The following is a 20241-nucleotide window of genomic DNA, read 5'->3' on the forward strand; positions in this document are numbered from 1 at the left end:
ATTGACTTTCTTCAGTGGAACATAAAAGCAGATGTTTAGAAGAATGTTTGAGCTGTTCTTTTCCTAGAATGTTAATGGGGACTGGGGCCAAAATTGACATTTTTAAAATATCTTTTTTAAAGTTTCATAAAAATAGTCCATATGACTCGTGCTCTATATTCCAAGTCTTCTGACGACATATGATAGTTTTGCTTGAGGAACCAAGAAAATCATCCTGAAGTACAAGTGCTTACTCATTGGATTTCTTCAATCTTGTCCTCTGCTAGAGCTCCGATCTCATTTGTGTTTGTGTAGATTCAAATATGGTACATCTAGGTGGTACAGCAAGGTGGTTACTACACAGTTTCTTTATCTGTTCAGTTGTTTTTTTATTTAAACAATATTTTAAAAGTTTTTGGAGCCTATATGTTGTTGTAATGTCACACCAATTGAGGGAAGTGTGATTAATCACTTACAAATATAAAAAAATAATTGTAATATTAATATAATTGTTAGTTGTTCCAAACAAAGACAAATATAAAATGAATTAAAATGAGCATTTTCAGTTTCTATTTTATCTAGAAATTTTCATTTTGGTGCATCACTATTCTCTGCTTGTGTTCCATGGAAGAAAGTCATACGGTTTTGGAACGACATAAGAGTAAGAACTGTAAATGGTGACAAAATGTTCATTATTGGGTGATCTTTTCTTGTAATATTTCACCCATTCTTTCAAGAAGTCAGAGATACAAGAAAAGAAAGGGTGGAACATATAAATATTTTTTGAATGGATGTGTAGCCCTCAAACCTCTCCAAGCTCCCAGTTAGTAGTTCTCCAATGTTTTAATGACCTTCAAGATGTTCCTCCAAGGCTTAAACTCCCCCAAGCCTATCAGTGAATGTCATTCACCTTAAAGTTTCCCAGCAGACACAAGGCACCTTGACTTCAAACATGAACAACAATCCTCCACTCACCCATACTGGCTTCACGGCAGATGTTTGGAGCCACCAGCACATTATCAGCGACCTTTTGTCTCTATCCACTCCTGATGGGGTTGTTCTCAAACCCCAGATGTTATAGGCTTTGATGATGTATGCCTTTAGGTTTAGCTGTTGCCTGTATGGGCACAGGCCCACGAGAGTGGTGGGGCTTGAAGTTTGAGCTTTGAATCAGCAGGGGAGAGGGGCACTACGTCTGACGGAGTTTGGTAAGAAAGGGAATGAAAGAGAGAGTGACTTTTACTGGTTTCTCATTAATCAGTTGGGGTGGACTGTCAGTCACTTTATTTTTTCATTGTTTATTATTTTTTCTTAACCATGGGCCACCCATGGATTGTTCATGGACTGCCAGATGCATATTGCAAAGTGTTTTTATCGTACAAGAAAACGGTGATAAAAATAATAATCTCATTATAAAAACCTGTTTTAAGGACAGTTCCCCAAAATTGAAAATACTAATTATTTACTCACCCATATGCCATTACAGATGTGCATGATTTCTTTCATCTGCTTAACTCAAATGAAGATTGTTAGAAGTTTTCAGCTCATTTTGTCCATACAATGCAAGCAAATGGGTGTCAAAATTTTGATTTTTATTATAAATTCTCCTCCTTGCTCAATCTCCACTTCTTCTTGTGTTTTTGGTGATTCACATTCTTCATGCATATTGCCCCCTGCTGGCCAGGGAGGAGAATTTAGCAAAAAAGGACTTAGAAATAGATCTGTTTCTCACCCACACCTATCATATCACTTCTAAAGATATGAATTCAACCAATGAAGTTGTATGGATTACTTTTATGATGCATGTATGTGCTTTTTGGAGCATCAACATTTGTGCACCCATTCACTTGCATTGTATGGACCAAAAGAGCTGAAATATTCTTCTAAAAATCTTCATTTGTGTCCTGCAGAAGAAAGAAAGTCTTCTGCAGGACACAAAGAGTAAGTGATGAGAGAATTTTCATTTTTGGGTGAACTATCCCTTTTAATAAGCCAGATAATGCAACATTACAACATAAACAGACATGCACACATTAAATAAACAGACTAAATGCTGATAAAGCTGAGTGCAAAGGCAAATTAGGGTAAGGGGCAGGAATCTAGGCTCGTTTATAATGCTCCGATAAAAGAAGATTATTTAAGGTGCTTACATGACCACACACATTTTTGGCTTATTGCACATTATGGTGTCAGATCGGGCATGTAAAAGCGCTTTATGCAACATTAAAACTTTGTCATACATGAAGCCGTTTACTCGCATAGGTAACGGGCAAAAATGTAGGCTTGTGCATAGTTTTCTTTGAAAAGAACACCATTGAAGTGGTTAACATTACTGTGTACGCTGTCCAGTAATTAATAATTCTTTTACTTTTAAATTCTTTTACTTTCTAAAAAAGTCTTTACTTTTTCAATACATTAATTGATTCTATTGGTGCAAAAATGATACACAAGACACTGCAAATGCTGTCAATAGGGTATTATTGATTTCGTATTTACTCACCCCCAAACATCACCTGTTGAACTCTCATTGGTCGCTCTCCACGTCAGTCAGTCAGTCTAGTTCTGTCTAAGTGGTTCTTAGCTAGAACAAGCTGCAACATAGACCAGATTTGATTCCGATAGTCAAAAGTCAAACAAAACTGTTTCCATGATATCCATGGAGATATTTTGGGAAAAATGCATTTCTAATTGCACTTTAATGAAGCTGTACTCTACTCCTGTGCTTTTCATGTGCGCATATATCATTACATCTCATTGAACATTTGCTAGGATGCTTCCATTCCATTTGCCTGATTATTTTTGTCTCAGAATGAGGCGAAATGGGCCAATTAAAGCTCTACCCCATGATCTGGACCTCCAAAGGTCATGTAAAGAGAGCTGAGAAGCTTAGATGGTTTATTCCAGAGCCAAGCAGGCTATTATTGGACTGGTCAGATAATTAATATTCATGTTCATCTTTCATTACTTTAGTTCAGGTCTTTCCCACCCACTGATGCCCTCTCGAACGGTCTCTCTCTCTCTCTCTCAATATAGGCTCAGAGGTCATTGTGGGGGTCAACAAGTACCGCCTGGAGAAGGAAGAGTCAGTGGATGTGCTGTCCATTGACAACACAGCTGTGCGTAACAAGCAGATTGAGAAGCTGAGGAAGGTTAGTTCCCTGCGGCTATGAGTCACTGTGGATTTTTTTCCCAGCAGTTGAGTGCCTTCATCCATGTTGATGCGATCTGAAATAGTCACGTCCTTCCTCTGTCTCTTAAGCCCATCAGAGCACTCAATATAATGTTACCTAATCACAATCAGGGGCTTTAATTCATCGAGCATTGACGCTGACATGTGCACCATTGTGCAGATTAATCAGGCAGGTAACTTGTACAAAGAATGTCATTCAATCGCATTTATGCACTTTGAGCGCTCAACTGAATTGGTTAATTGTATTAGTTTTATACTTCATAGTCAAAGATATTTTTGTATTCATCATTCCAATACAGATCCTTGCATAGCAGTGATGTGCTTTGCTGAGAACTATCTGGGGACATGTCATGTGGTGTGAAATTATATACTCCATTTAAAACTGTATGTATTATTTTATAATAATAATTTATAATTGAGAGACAACGTGGAATTTCTGGACCTTTAAAAGTTAATTTGTTACACCCCAAGAGAAATGGTGAGCAGTTACAGGACCTAAGATTTATACTTTCCTTATACATTTCAACCTAAAATCTCTAAATGTATAATTTTTTTTATTTTTATTTTAAGATAATGGACACATGATTCTTGAACTACCTAAATACATAGTATGCATGCAAAATGTTTGCTAAACAAGTATAATATAGGAGCTACTGGTAAATAATGACATTAAAGTAATAGGTCACCCAAAAATGGTAATTCTGTCATATAAGGTACCCTCATGTCGTTCCCAATCTTTATGACTTTCTTCTGCGCCCATTCATTTTCATTGCATAGCAAAGATTAAAAACATGAAGGTATGGTTCTTTAAATAATAAATATATCTAAAAAAAAATGTATTATGACGGGTCCTCTCTCTGTCATAATGATAAATGATTAAAATTCCATTTATTATGCAAGCAAGAATAATTTAAATATGTTTGTGCAAGTTTCTATAGGTGAAAACCTATTGATATGATTCAGAGGCAGGTGTTTGGTGTCCAACTGTTACTTCATAAATGGCTTTATGTAGACGTTCAGTCAAATCAAGAGATGTTGAATGCATATATGGCAATGGAGAGGAGGGGTTTTAGTGCAAGTGTTTCAACCATCCTTGCATCTAAATTATAGTTATAGCATGACAGATTACATTTTTCGACTGTGACTTTGTTTACGTGAAGCTGCTTATAGTTAGTACACTATATGGCTAAATGTATGTGGACACCTAAACACCACACCCAAATGTGCTTGTTGAGCTTTCATTTCAGAACCATTGGAATTAATAGGCAGTTGTTCTTCAAATGGAATTGAACTTCCACTTTTCTGGGAAGAGTTTCCACTAGATGCTGGAACATGGCTGCAGGGATTTGCTTCCATTCAGACACAAGAGCATTGGTGAGGTCAGGTGCTGTTGTTGGGCGATGGGGCCCGGCTCACTGTTGGTTCAGTTTTGGGTTTTGTGCTGTTCTTCCACATCAGACTTAGTAGATAATTTCTTTGTCCACAGGGACATTGTGATGCTGGATTAGAAAAGGGCCTTCCCTAAACTGTTGCCACAAAGTTGGAAGCTCACAAATCTCTAGAATGTCATTGGATGCTGTTACATTAACATTAAGCAGTGTGCACAGACCTAATTTTAACTAGGTAGACTTTGTTATCTGGTTATTATTGTTGTTGTTATTATTAATGATAATTAAATCCAACCAATAATTTCAGTGGAGACAGAAGGGGAAACATAAATGTTCATTGGATGTGAATAAGCCTCGCAGGACATCGTCATGGTTTTGAGGAGTATAAATGACACAAAAAGACCATGGGATTTTTTTGAAGGTATAGGGGCTCAGCCCTCATTGTTCGTGTACTGTATTATTTTTTTATTTATTTTATTCTTTCACATTTTGTTTTCCAGTCTTTATTCGGCAAGTGTCAAGTTAATTGTTTGAGCGCGAGCAGTGAGCAGTTCTTTACCACCTACCCAGAGCCCGCTCATCATTCCATCGAATTAATTAAATAAAATGCAACCAAACACGTACTGTTCTTGATTTACTTTCGCTGACATGTAGTTTCATTTTGCTTGGTTTATTTAAAAAAAAAAAAAAAAAATTCATAACCTACCTATTTGATCCTGAAAATGGCCCCTTCACAATCAAAGCATGAATCCCTAGTGTAATAAATGTTTTGATCTTCTGAGTAATTGATCATCTGATTTCTTAAACTTTTTTTTTTCAGAAAGGTAAATGTAATACACCAAATGTGTATCAAAGTGTTGGCCATTAATCCAACCTCATCTTTAAGAATCGCGCTCCTTTTAACCAAAAATCCAAGGCACTCACATGGAGTATAGGCCTAATATTAATAAGATCGGCTATTATAATGTGGTACTAATATTAAAAACCATAATCATAATTGTGGCTAGAAGAGCCTTAATCATGTACAACAATTATTTAGCTTAATTCCCATTACATTTTAAACATTCGCTGTCCATAAATAATATTTTATTGCATAATGGTTGAACGCATTTAGTAAAGGTGAAATCTTGTCTGTATGCAGATCATATAGTCCAGATTTTAATGAGCGACAACTGCATAATAGATAAGGGTTTCAGTTTATTCAATCAGTTCATGGTTAGTTGTATCCTAACAAATAAAACTTTACCATTAAAATGTAAGATTCATTCTGTTCTGTTTAACACATAGCCTACTGTATATGGACACAAATGTACTCCCCACCTATATTTTAGAATAAGTATACAGATAGACATGTCGGGCAAAATAAAGTCCTTTTTGACTGTAGCAATGGTAAAATCCGCACCTGAAACTGCAATGAGAGCACCACATTGACTGTAACAAAAAAAAAGCTGTCCTCAATGTATGCTACGTTATAAACTTGTGGCGATTTAGCGCTCACCATGTCACGTGTGAAAAGGCTTTTACTCTGAAGACAAGGAATGAGGAAGGACAGATGACATTGCAGGTTTAACCAGTCGGTAGAAATGGGTGTCACGTCAGCCACTCGTGCAAATTAAGTAATAAGATTGTGCACTTATTTTAAGAGCTTGAATGAAAAAACAAGAAATCGTGCTGAATTCTTGTTTTTCTATTTCTTATATGAAACGAAAAATTTTAAAATGAAGTGTTTTCTTAATTTTGCTAATTTCTTTCTAGATGAAAAACGAGTAAACGGTCGGTTTATTGGTTATTCTGTTTTGAAGACAAAAATTAGAAAACAAATTATCTGAAGGTACACGGACCAACTACAGTACCCGTGACTCCTGAAGCGAAACAATTCAGCAATCAGAAAATCGTGGCAAACAAAGTTCGCCAAAAGAGCTCTGCGGCGACCTCCCATTACGCAACTCTCAAACTATGTAAATATTTCCATACATTGCATCTGAATATGTAGTAATAAAATTAATGTATATTTTTTCTATACTAATAATCAACAACAATATTTATTTATTTATTTGATTGTCATTCGAAATGATTTATAGGTTTGTAGTTTATTCCACACAGTCTTTTGTCTGATTTTCAAACTATGTTTTGCTTAAAATCTGGTTGGTTAGGTTCATGGCTTAGAACTCTTTCATGAAATATTTTATGAAATCCCTACGACAATGGGGAAAAACAATAGGTCTGCAACCAAGATGGCTTTAAAAAAAATGGGCGGCCACGTTGCACTCTATAGTATCTGTATCTACTGTATGTACATAGTGTCCAGTATTGAATATTGACATCATTGTAGCACATAGTATATAAGTAGAGTTTCACTGATAAAAAAGTTCCATGGTATTACTGTTTTATTTATTGAATTAATTATTATTATTATTTTTGAAGTACTACAGTATATATTGTTCATGGCTATGGAAATCATTCTGTTCTATGGCATATATTAAAGTAACATGGAACTACCAACTGATGCTATGACAACGCATGCATGACAATGCCAAATAGTATGTTGGTGTTTTTTTGGACTTTTCACTATTAATCCCCATAAAAAAAAATCCCTTTCGTCTTGGAGCTTTGCCAAAACTGTGCATTTTTGTCATCTATCAGCGTTGAGCCTGTCTCCATGTTAGTTAAATGCCTTTGAGGTATTCACTCTCAACAAAGCCTCTATAAAGATTTTGTATCCCATTGTGAATAATACATTTTTCTAAATCTGTATATTTGCAACATTTCTAGATGTCCTTTTAGTGTAAGCTGTTTGACAATCCTAGGTAATTTACAAAAGGTAAGCCAGCTTAAATGCTTTATTTGAATGCATGGGTGCAGTACAGTAACTCCAATCAGCCATTTAACTGGATGCAAATTTTGAGATGAAAATGATGGGGATGAAAAAAACAGTTTGGCTTTAAAAGATGAAAATAAAAATATGAATACCCATTTTTGACAGTATCAGGGAATCATTGCATTTTCAATAATCTTATCTCATGCATCAAATCAGATTAAATGCTTTTTGTTTCTGATTGGAGATTTATCTTGCCCCCTCAAATGATTATTCACTATGTCTCATGTGCTTCAGTGATGAATATGGCACAATGGTGCACGTTCTGTAACTGTTATATAAAGTCCAGTTCCATTAAGGTGAGATATCTGCCTCTTGAAGGGGAAATAAAAGTTCACTTTAGAAGGGTATGTGCGTTTGTGTAGCTTTCATCAAGAAGGTCTAGAGTATAAAGGTCTAGAGAACTATCTATTAGCTCAGTGACGGATGCCTGGCTGAGTATGCAGCCCTGCAATTTAGTCATGTGTCCTTCATGAGAACTCAGTTTGGAACACCTTTTTAGCTGTATTATTAGAATTCCTTCCAAGAGAGACAGAAAAATAGAAGTTTGTGTCATGCTGTTAAAGAAGTAGTTCACTCAAAAGTTCTGTAATTATTTACTCATCCTCATATTATTCCAAACCTGTATGCTGTTATTCTTTCTGTGGAACACCAAAGTAGACATTTTCATAGAACTGTTACGGAGCTCTTGCAATACAACAAAAGTTTGCAGAAACATTTTTGCACTTTTGTTTTTGCAGTTCAAAACAACAGAACTCACTTTTTACATGTGTGTACTGTATATGATAGAAGAGTACAATTTAATGTAAATGTCAACCACACATCATGGAAAAATAAAAAGTTTTCCCAAAGGAACAAAACACCCTTTTAAATTATGTTTGGGTGTAATGGATCATGAATATTGCAGTCCAGACCGGTAGAGGGCGCCACTTGCTCACACAGCACTGACTGAAGCGCTGACTGAGATACTGAAATGCATACTACATTTTACAATGCAGGCTTTTAAGGTTTAATAATCATGCTAAACCATATTGAGTTATTAATCTTAAAGGGATAGTTCACCCTAAAATGGAAATTCTCTCATCAATTACTCACCCTAATGCCATCCCAGATGTGTATGACTTTCTTTTTTCAGCAGAACACAAAGATTTTTAAAAGCAAATTTCAGCTCTGTTGGTCCTCACAATGCAAGTGAATGATGACCAGAACTCAGAAGGTTCTAAAGGCAGAATAAAAGTTATCCATATGACTCAAGTGGTTTAATCCATATCATCTGATGCAATATGATATGTGTGGGTGAGAAACAGATCAATATTCAAGTCCTTTTTTAACTTTAAATCCACACTTTCACTTTCACATTCAGTCACCTACTGGTTGGGGCTGGTCAAAGGTGGAGATTGATAGTAAAAAATGACTTAAAATATATGTTTTATCCCTTCAAAAGAAATGGATTTAGCCACTGGAGTCATATGGATTACTTTAATGCCTCCTTTATGTCATTTTTGGACCTTGTGAGTTCTGGTCACCATTCACTTGCATAATAAGATTCAGAACTTACATCAGTCTTGTATTGAAAGAACACTTGTATTGAGGTGCTCTAGCCTATATGTATTGCTAACCCTTTAGACCTGCTCTCTATGTAATAGTATATTATAGGGTAGTTTTATTTAGTTTGTTTAAATGCTTTTTCACACCAAATGCGAACCATCAATGCGATTTATTGCCGCGATTAAAAGTTATTACGGTAGCAATGGATTCCTACACACCTGGAACTAACGTTCATGCTGAATCACGGGTTGACAAAGCAAAGCTTTTTTTTACGGTGTGTAAAAAAAAAATGTCTTCGTCTGGCGAAGAAACGCCCTGACCAATTAAATTTTAGCTGTGAACCACGTATCAGGAGCTGCTGCAGTTCCCAAAGCCAGCTGAACAGGTGGCGCTAAGGCACAGAAAGCTGTTTTGACCACCGACATTAAATGCTGAAGCAGGGAGAATGTGTGTTTAATTTGCATGAAATGCCTTAAAAACAAAATAAGTTTTATATCCTATGGGTTCTCTTCACAATTATATTGCTGCATCACTGCCCCTTTAAAAAGCTCCCTGATCTTACATGGATTGTCTTCATATATTGCTGTATGTTTTTCCTTTGCATTTAATATTGTTTTTTTTTTTCTTGTTACCAGCATAGTGGTGTCTATCAGCAGGCTCTAACCAAACATAATTAGCCAAACTTTGACCCTGTTTGCTAGCATGGAGAGGTGGAGCAGTAAAACTCATTTCCTGTTTGAGACATTTTTTTTTTCTTTCTTTAAACCTTCTAAAGGAGCAAAGCTTGCACTCTATTAAACCACAGTATTCGGTCCTCCGTATATAAGATAAGAAAGATTGAAGTCTATTCTTAATAGTTGTTTCTTGTGCGCCAGACCATATGTTGCCCTTTTTGTGGTCTTCACCCTGCAAAGAATGATTCAAATCCATGTCATGTGTTTTCTATAATGCATGGCCCTTTGTTGCAAGTGATAGAAGACCTAATTCACCACTTATTTTACCAGCGTGTTGTCTTTGCAAAGAACAGTTTGACATCATGTTTTACCCTCTGTGGTTGGCTATTGATGAATGGGGAGTGTACTTTATATTTCAAAATCATGCCTTGATTTAGGCACTTTGTGGTTTTATTGCTGTTTCCCTGGAGTGAAGACATTTTTTCATGCGTTCATGCGTTCTAAGCTCTGTCACACCAAGTTAAAAACCCCAGTTTGATTTTTGATGATAAAAGTAACTTGACAGACAAAGCCTGGGGATTCTGATGTGACTTCAGAAAGATGATAATCCATTTATTGATGTTGAAAATGTAAACGCACACAAAAAAGACATGATGTAAAATGTTTTATTCCAGCTGCCCCATTTCTGGCCAACAGCGGCAGATCAGAAACATTTGAAGGTGGCTGGTTTGATCTGGAAGCATTTGGCATTTGTTCAATCGTAAGCACTTCATGGTTTTCCAAAATACCTTGAGTATAGGAAAGCTTCTGTGGCATGATGTTGATTTCAAAAACGGATATGGAACATATCTTTATTGCATTTACAATGGAATTCTAGCAGGTAAAATGTATCCTAGAATGGGCCCTGTGGTACTCTACTGGTTATGCTGTTGGCTTCAATTGGTGGCATATTATGTTTAGTGGTGACCAATACATATATGGGACCCACTTTATATTAGGTGTCGTAAACTACTATAAATGTAATAATTTGATTCAATATACTTCTAATTAGTGTTGGGTAATGTTACTTTAAAAAGTAACTCATTAGAATATTGTGTTACTCTTAAAAAGTAACTTGCTTAATTAAAAAGTACATTTTAATGGAAAGTAAAGCATTACATTACTTTTGCATTATTTTTGCATTAATTTTCCTCACAGCCACTTTCTCTTCTGCTATGCTATGCATTCCATACAAATAAGCCATGCATTGCATACAAGAAAGACATTACAAGTCATGCTAGTTACTGTACAACACTCAAAACAACATACTAAACAAACAGATATTTAGAAAGTACGTCTTCACATCATATTTATTAAAAAGAATCAATAACATGAATATTCATGATTTGTATTTCCATTAACATGGCAGCCAATAAGAATAAAGCAGCAAAATCCAACACTTGAACCTGCATCATATCTATCATCATGTGCTGTGCCCATCGACAATGTCAGAGTCAACTTAAGATGTTTTTCAAAAGTCAGGATAAAATTCAGTGGGGAATGCCAGCCTAACATGTTCAAGGAATAAGTCTGATGAATAAATTAATATTTTTCAATTAAGTAATCCCAATGCACGCTTGTTTTGGATTGATCCACTGTGCGTACAGATAGTTTTTAATGCTACCAAAGTGTCATAAAAGCATTTATTTATTTATTTATTTTCTTCATGAATAGTTGTTTATTATAAAACCAAAATTTTTAATATTTTTAGAAACTAAGACATTTTCTCTGCATACACACTCGATGTAGAACATTGCTCTGAGCAACTGATCCAGAGTCTTTTCTCATCCCATTCTCCTAGTTACAGGAAGCTGTAACACTGAGCAGTTTGGCTGCATAGGTTATTGAATTGTTTGGGTATTTTCACCCTATGTATCATGTCATGGCCAGTTGAAGAATAGTCTTATAATCCCACTGCCTAAACACATTTACTGATTTTTTTTTTTTTAATGCAGTGCGTATTAACGCATGAATCAGTCACATTAACCTCATTTTATGCTAAAACCTCAAATGTGCGCATATGCGTTCACGAGTTGATTGACAGGTGATGTCCGTATCTGAAAGGTGACTGGCTCTTTTACCGGCAAGGTAAACATCCGTTGACTGTTGGGTGCTAGTGCTTCTTGGTTGGACGTTCTAATTTCTCCCATTCATTTAAATAGAAGTGACTCGTCTCTGCTAAATAATCTCTGGCCTCACACTCTATAGAAATACAATGCCCATCATGCACTATGTCTCCTCCCCGAAATTTACACAATTTTACTCCTGACTTCTCGCAATATAGGGACAGTAGAGGTGTACAAAAGCAACATGTTACTTTATTTAAAAAGTAACTCCGATATTATGGTCTAAAAAATCACGTTACCCATAACACTGCTTGGAATGTTCATATGTGTTGTTGCATTATCCTTGCATTTAAAGGACCTACATTGGCCGATATTCAGAATTTTTTTAATTATCAGCATTGGCTGATACATTTTCACCTTTGGCTGATTTGTTTTTTGAGTGTACTGAGAATCACCTGCTTGCATGTGAAGCGACATAGACACAACGACCAGTCACGGTTCGTTTTGTTGCTATGTGCCATCATGTTACTACAATAATAGACAATGCAACACCGTGTTAATTTAAATGGTCCGCATATCAGAGCCGTGGCAGATACGTTTGAGCTCATAATGATAATGTGATCGCCTGTTTCATTCTCACTCTCTCCTCAACAGTTTCCAGTAACTTTTAACAGTCTTGTCTAATGATAAAAAGGCAAATATCAATAAAAATAATATCATATACCATCTGCAAATATGCAGATCTCATTTAAACAGATGTAATAAACCAAGCTCACACAACTTCAGCATCTTGTGGAAATCTCATAAATCTTCCTCTGAAGCACGTATTCTAACAGTCTCTCCTCAACAGTTCTCTGTAACCTTTCTAATTATAAAAGGCAAATAAATGTCCCCAGCGGCCCCGACCAGTCTGTCCAGTCCTCTGTGGCTGCCCTGCTTGATCTCGTCCAATTCCCAGCAGCCGCTGCCCAGTCTTCTGACCCCTGTCCTTCGGCCAGCGCCCGTTCTGACCAGTCCCCTGTGGCCATCGACTTGGCCATCCTCATGCCTGACCAGTCCCCTGTGGCCGTCCTCAGGCCCGTCTAGTTCCCTGTGGTCATTGACGTCTCAGTCCAGTCTCCTGCAGCCGCCAAAGAATTATCATCAAGATGTAGATTGGAATAAAGGTGTGGAATTTCATCTAAATAAAATAGTCTACTCCTCTCTCGCTGTTGCTGGCATGCCAGTGATTACCCCAATGCTGGCATGCGTGCCATAGGTTGCCGACCCCTGCCCTAACCCCTACTTCTAAACCTACCCGTACCTCAACTTCTGTAGCAGCAAGTGTGAATCTTGTGTTCATTTTGCAGAACAACATGTAGTAGCACAATAATTGTATTGCATGTATTTTAATGTTATATTACATAGTAGTTAAAGACACCTAAAATAAAGTGGGACCCATTTCTGTAATGGAAACTAATACAGATCATTAAATCCCATGACACACACACACACACACACACACACACACACACACACACACACACAAAACATTTGTTTGTGGTTTTAGTAGTTATCAGCTGATGGTTCATAGTGGTATGTGTAGTGGAAACCATTAGAAATTATTATTATTCTAAAAACAAATTTCAGCAGGGTAGCTAATAAAGTAAACCCGATTACTTTTCCATGGTATCGTTTTGAGGGGCCATTCACACAGGATGTGGTGTTTAAATTAAAAAAGCTATACGCAGGAGAATGACATGAAACGCCATTCCGAACTTAAGTTGAACTTTACACTGGTCAAAGAAATGAGTCTATTGAGCATCAATTTAAAAGGTAGTTCCAACGGACACAAAGACGCGTCCTGTGTGAATGGCCCCTCAGCATACCAGGAAGAGATGTGAAATGGATGTGACGTAAATATCCACACAGCACGATTTACAAGGTGCTGAGATATGCAAACTCCACCCCCTAGATTAACGTTAGTAACACACAATCAGAATGTTCTGCACTTAGAAAAGTAGTTCCACATCAATAGGAAGTTTTAGTTAAATTTACAGCTCAAAAGGTGAATCATTTACATTTATGCATTTGGCAGACACTTTTATCCAAAGCGACTTACAGTGCACTTATTACAGGGACAATCCTCCCGGAGCAACCTGGAGTTAAGTGCCTTGCTCAAGGACACAATGGTGGTGGCTGTGGGGTTCGAACTAGTGTCCTTCTGATTAACAGATTACCAGTTAGGTGCTTAGACCACTACACCACCAGCACTCTTTGCAGCTAGTTTTAAAACTTACCCCATAGTAATGCCCTAGACTTGCATTATAAGTTATGTGAACAAGTTTCCTTTTCATTTTTTACAAACTCGAAATGATGGTCTTTGGGAATCAACAGCATGCCAAAAATGCAGCCCATAGACATCAGGGTGAAATTTACATGGAATATGCATTAAACTTAACCTGGAACCTTATTTCAGTGCTGTATTTTTCCCATTGCTTTGTAAAAGTAATTATTGAAAAATTATTATTATCTATAGGTCTGGAAGCAAGCCATCATGTGCAAACGACTGGCCATAACAGTACCCTGCATGCCTAAGGCCAGGGAGCATCATAGCTGCCCTCTTTCTGGCTTCTAATGTCATTTGACAATTTGTCTGCACTGTCTGGTTGATCAGACAGAAGGGCCCAGACAGGTCAGCCAAATGTTACTGCCTGAAAAGGCATGATATGCTGTTGTTTTTGTTTGTTTGTTCTTCTGTTTATACTGAATGACCTCTCATGGCTTTAGCTGTAGTCTTCAGACTAACCCCAGATGTGAAGGTGACAAGCTTATCTAAGACTCAGTCAGGCGAGAGGGCAGCTCTCTGGAAGAGACATGTTGCCATGTAGCCTGCATGGATAGTGTCAATGCAATGAAGCTCTTCCTGTGTCTTGAGTTTAGCAAAACTGGAGCTGTTTTACATGAGAAATCACATTTTTCTTGGATCTTTTAAAATAATACACTCACGAGCACTTTATTAGGAGCACTATGGTCCTAATAAAGTCCCCCAATGTGGTCCTCTGCTGTTGTACCCCATACGCCTCAACGTGTTGTGCATTCTGAGATGCTATTCTGCTCACTACAATTGTATAGAGTGGTTTTCTGAGATACCATAACCTTTCTGTCAGCTCAAACCACTCTTGCCATTCTCCATTGACCTTTCATCAACAAGGCATTTCTGTCGGTTATCACTGGATGTTTTTTGTTTTGGCACCATTCTGAGGAAACTCTAGAGACTGTCGTGTGTTAAAATCTCAGGAGATCAGCAGTTACAGAAATACTCAAACCTGCCCGCCTGGCACCAAAAATCATGCCACATTTAAAATCTAAAAATGTTCCTCATTTTGATGGTTTATGTGAATATTAACTGAAGCTCCTGACCCATATATGCATTATTTCATGCATTGCACTGCTGCCACAATGTTCTGATTAGATATTCACATTAATCAGTAGGTGCACAGGTGTTCCTAATAAAGTGCTCAGTGAGTGTAGTTCACTGTAGGCAGAAAGGTTTTAGTTGGTTAAGGCCACATGGTTTTCCAAAGTATGCGGAAATGGAGAGCATTTTTGAAACTGTGGAGGTAAGTGCCGTTCTACTGTGGATGAAAGGCATAAACATAGCGGAATCAATGTTCAAACGAAAACATATTAGTGTGGACATGCCTAAGGCTAGTGCATGCTTCGTTTCTCGCATGCCGCTATGGCTCGCACACAGAGATGGAGAATTACACATGCGAAAAACCAATGCACACTTTAACCTTTAAGGCCATAGCATACTCGCCGACACTTCTAGCTACGAGAGCTCTTTTCCTGTGTAGTCCAAAATGTGTCGGAACATGTTTTATAACAACGCAAAAACACAGTGTTGCCACAAGGGGCAGATATAAGTGTGAACTCTCTTTCAAGAAAACTACTGTCATGGTGGAGCAACAGTTTGAAGAGAGTGTGTCTGAGAAAGTAAGTTAAAGTCAATACACTTACCCTGTAATAAGGCTCTGTAAGTCGCTTTGGATAAAAGCGTCTGCCAAATGCATAAATGTAAATGTAACTAACAACACATCCAGTATAATTGCACAGAATTTTGAACGCAACTCTATCAACCCCTTGAGTACTACGGTTTGTTACCGCAACAGTAATGCAAGAATGCACGTTATATATTCAACCGGACTTTGGCAGTGCATTGGTCAAGCACTCTCATCTTGGGACGTGTATTTGCATAAAGTGTGTTTATGGCCATAGTTTCGCAGTTAGTCCATCCTGGTAGATGCTACACCATAATGTGCATAAATAGCATCTTACTGTATTAACAGCATATATCAACATATACTGTAAATTACAAAACATTTCATAATGTTGTAGTAGATGATTGACCAATTGCTTTTTATAGAGGGCTTTGTGAAATTGTGAAATGTACTTTTTCCCCCTTTTTAAAAAAAATCTAATATTTATTCAAGGTTCACACTGTCATTTCTTCCACATTAAAAAATTAATGGACTTCTGTCTTAAATAGCCAATCAATAACATACAGATATGATGCTTAAGTCATAATAAAAAATAAAGACTTAAATTTTGCACTATCTGCCGTCTTAACAATTTGTTAACATACCCCTTTTGCAGAAAGTACATTTGTAGTTAATATTATCATGTCATCACCGTAAGCTTTGTTTTACAGCGTTTGCTGACTGTAATGAAGCTGTGCATGTGTTGCAGGTCAGAGAGAGCAGGGATGCAGAGGAGGTGAAGAGATGCCTGGCCGCAATCGAACAATGTTCACGTACCAGAGACGGAAACCTGCTGGAGCTCTCTGTTGAGGCTGCAAGGGCACGGTATGTCTAGTTTTGTGAAGTCTTTCAAGTTTTGAAATGGATCGTATAGAAAAACCTTCTCACAATTCCTAACACACAGATGCAAATTTTAATTCTTATGTAATTCTTTACTCACCCTCATGTTGTTCCTAACCTGTGTGACTTTCTCTCTGAAATGGGACTGGGTCTTTCAAGCTCCAAAATTCAGGGTTGTAGACTCCAGTCACATGATTTGGACAAATTTGATAACTTGCGACTCGAGTTTACAATCAAAGATGACTTACGACTTGACTAGGACTCGAGCCCTCTGATTTAGAAGAACTTGATACCTTCTAAAACCAAAAGTCAGAGTTGTAAATTTAAAAATGTGCAGCAAATCAACAATTCATTTTACCCAATAAATTATTCATTTGATTTTCAAATCTGCATTTCCACACTGCACATTCAACCAGTCAGACAAACAAACAATAAACAAGAGTAGGACCAAGTTTGAAAATGGCGCATTCAAGGACGTCACAGCCAGAATGATACCGCAGATAATATCATTTGGATATAAGGAATACAATATCGAAGGCACAAATGGATTGCAACATACAGAGCTTGTGGTTCAAATACTACAGACGCTTTATCAATAACATCCAGTTATGTGAGGCATATGAAAACCCACGGACAGAGAGAGGTATGTTGGGATTGTCAACTTTTACATGTCCGCTATGGTTCAGTAGCATTTAACTTATTGTACAAGGTTCTTGAAGTGCTTAAAGTTAGCTTTTAGAAATATAATACCTGGAAAATCACCTTTTTCATGGAAAAGTGCTTGTGATTAACATATTTCTTCCATTTAATGTGTCCATCAAAGATGAGATCCTGCACTCCACTTGCATTGAATAATGTGTCTTTTAATATCCTTCCTGTTCTTTACAGTCATAAAAGAAAAAAAGAAAAGAAAAAATCTATATTAATTTTAATCACAAATTGCGTGGATGCAAAAAAAAGAAAAAAAAAAGAAAAGATACTTCTTTCTCGTTAATAAATAGGGACACCTTTGCAAGTCTGTGAGATGCTCATTGCTTGGTAGAGTGACAGTGCCATTTTTGTGCTTGTTACAGGAATATTCCAGGTTCAATACAAGTTGAGCTGAATCGACTGCAATTGTGGCATAATATTGATTACCACCAAAATTAGTCTAGTCAAATATTTTCTTTAAAATAAGCAAAAATCTGTGTTGCAATTTTATGTTTTTATAATACTAACTTTTTCAAAGGTACAGTCACAAGACAAACAATATGCATGTAAACATGATTTTAATATGATAAAATCGCTTATTAAGCTCTTCTGTGTAAAGTTATAACCAAATTTACAACTTTGTTACCATGACGATGTAATGTCAACAAATCATAAAACTGTAAAAATGACTATTTAAACAACTGTACAGCTCAAATAATATTTATATTTTACAGCTATCATAAAATTGTAAGCTGCACTTTTCTGTGTTTATACCCTCCGAAAATTGGCCACATTCACTTGCATAGTAAAGGCCTCACTGTGACCTCGATTTTTGATTTTTTAAAGAAAAGGAGGGACGAGTCAAAATACATTTTTGTGGTAATCAATTGACATTATGCCACAGATGCTGTCGATTGAGCTTAACTTGTATTGAACCCGAAATATTTATTTTAAGACTTGTAACTTTGAAGCACATCCCTAGGCAGACAAATTGCCAAATTGAACTGAGATAGATCGGTGCCCTTAGTGATAATATACAGTATATCTTACATGAAATTGAACAGTGAAGTGATGAATATACTTTAAAAGCCTTCTTTATATCAATTTAATATAGTAAGTAATACTCTGACACTAATTTGGACAAAGCACTAATAGCTTGTTTAAGACTTAGCTTAAGCTTTAAGTTGAGGACTTGTGACTTGAATGCATAGTTAACTTGTGTCTTGTAAAACAATGACTTGTCCCAATTCTGCCAAAATTACATGAATGAAAGACCAAATTCCAAGTCTTCTGAAGTCATACAACAGTTTGTGAGGACAGACCTTCAAGTAATTGTGAGGACAAAGAAGTTGTTGTTGAAAATCTTCCCCTTCACTGTAACTCTGAAAAAGTCGTTTGCAGTACAAAACATGTCACGTCCACGCCATTTGACACGGTCATTGATAATAAACTACAATAGGTGGGAACAAAAAGATTGTCAAAGGCCTAGAAGAGGTTGCACTTTATTTAAAATGCTGAAGCCTTTGATGTTGATGAAACAGGACTCTTACCCTTTAATGAACAAGTTTTAACATTTGTCATGTTTTGATGGTTGTGGCAGGGCGGAGGGCGGGGCCGGGTCGTGATCCTACGCACCCGGTCCCATATTAGGCTAATCAAGCCTCAGAGGTATAAAGGGATCAATGGAAAGGAGGAGGCGAGAACCGGCTTTTCAATATAAATAATAGTTTTAATGATAAACTCAAAAGACCACATAAACACACACATGACGGTCATGTCCGTAAACAATCTCTCTCTCCCGCACGATACTCAGCAGTTGACCTTTAAACCTCGGAGGCTTGATTAGCCTAATACGGGACCGGGTGTGTATGATCACGACCCGCCCTCCGCCCTGCCACAATGGTATAATGGAATGAATGTTAAAAGTAGATTTTGTGAGAAATGGGTTCATGAGTATCTTGGATGGTTCTACTCATATTCCTTGTTTAGAATTTGATTCTTGCTTCAGAACGGAGATACACCGTAGAGCTCCTAAAGTTAGAACTGTGAGCTTCTAGATCTTTTATAGTAAATGATGTGTCTAAATCTGAGGCATTGAAAGACAAGTGAATTTGTACTGTTGCTTATAGATATTTTAAAGGTATATTTCACACATAAATGAAAATTCTCTCATCGTTTACTCACCCTCAGGCCACCCCAGATATGTATGACTTTATTTATTCTGCAGTACACAAAGATGTTTGAAGAACAAGTTCTGTAGGTCCATACAATGCAAAGTGAATGGTGTCCTGAACTTTAAAGGTCAAAAAAGCATATAAACACAGCATAAAAGTAATCTCTACGACTCCCAAGGTTAAATACATGTCTCCTAGGAGGGATATAATCAGTGTGGGTGAGAACCAGAACAATATTTAAGTACTTTTTTTCTAAATCTCCACTTTAACGTTCACATTCTTCTTCTTCTTCTTCTTCTGTCTTTTGGCGATTCGCATTCTTCAACCATACCGCCACCTGCTGGTCAGGGCTGGTCAAAGGCTGAGAATTATAGTAAAAAAAAAAGGGCTTAAATATTAACGTGTTTCAAATACTTAATATGATAATTTTATATTCATTGTATCATTATTATTTATTGCATCATAAATTATTTGTCAATGTTTGGTGCATTTATTATTTATCAGATTTTTCGATCAAACAATTTACATAAATATAACTCTGCCAAGCAGAGACCCATGAGAGGTTGCAGACCCCATTCTGCACACAGTATAGAACCACGATGACTTTGTCATCCATCTTCATTATTTTCCCATCATTTGACATAACAGAGAGACAAGAGGCAAAGTACAGGTGTGATGCCTCTCCTCATCAGTCAATGCACTTGAAACCTGCACATGTTACATGGTCTGTTTTTGCTCATTCAATCAGCTCTGGGC

The 20241-nt window shown here is 36.9% G+C and overlaps 1 protein-coding gene across 2 annotated transcripts in view; it reads left to right on the plus strand.

Annotated features, from left to right (window-relative positions):
* The window catches only part of mmut (methylmalonyl CoA mutase), a 48239-nt gene that overhangs the window by 11864 nt on the left and 16134 nt on the right, over positions 1–20241 (plus strand). For both annotated transcript variants that reach the window (XM_052099269.1, XM_052099268.1), the window contains exons 8-9: positions 3013–3128; positions 16491–16606. In XM_052099269.1, coding sequence (XP_051955229.1) covers positions 3013–3128; positions 16491–16606 — 232 coding nt within the window. The remainder of the gene's footprint in view (positions 1–3012; positions 3129–16490; positions 16607–20241) is intronic.

This window comes from Xyrauchen texanus, chromosome 30, assembly GCF_025860055.1.
Source record: "Xyrauchen texanus isolate HMW12.3.18 chromosome 30, RBS_HiC_50CHRs, whole genome shotgun sequence".
Lineage (NCBI taxonomy): Eukaryota > Metazoa > Chordata > Actinopteri > Cypriniformes > Catostomidae > Xyrauchen > Xyrauchen texanus.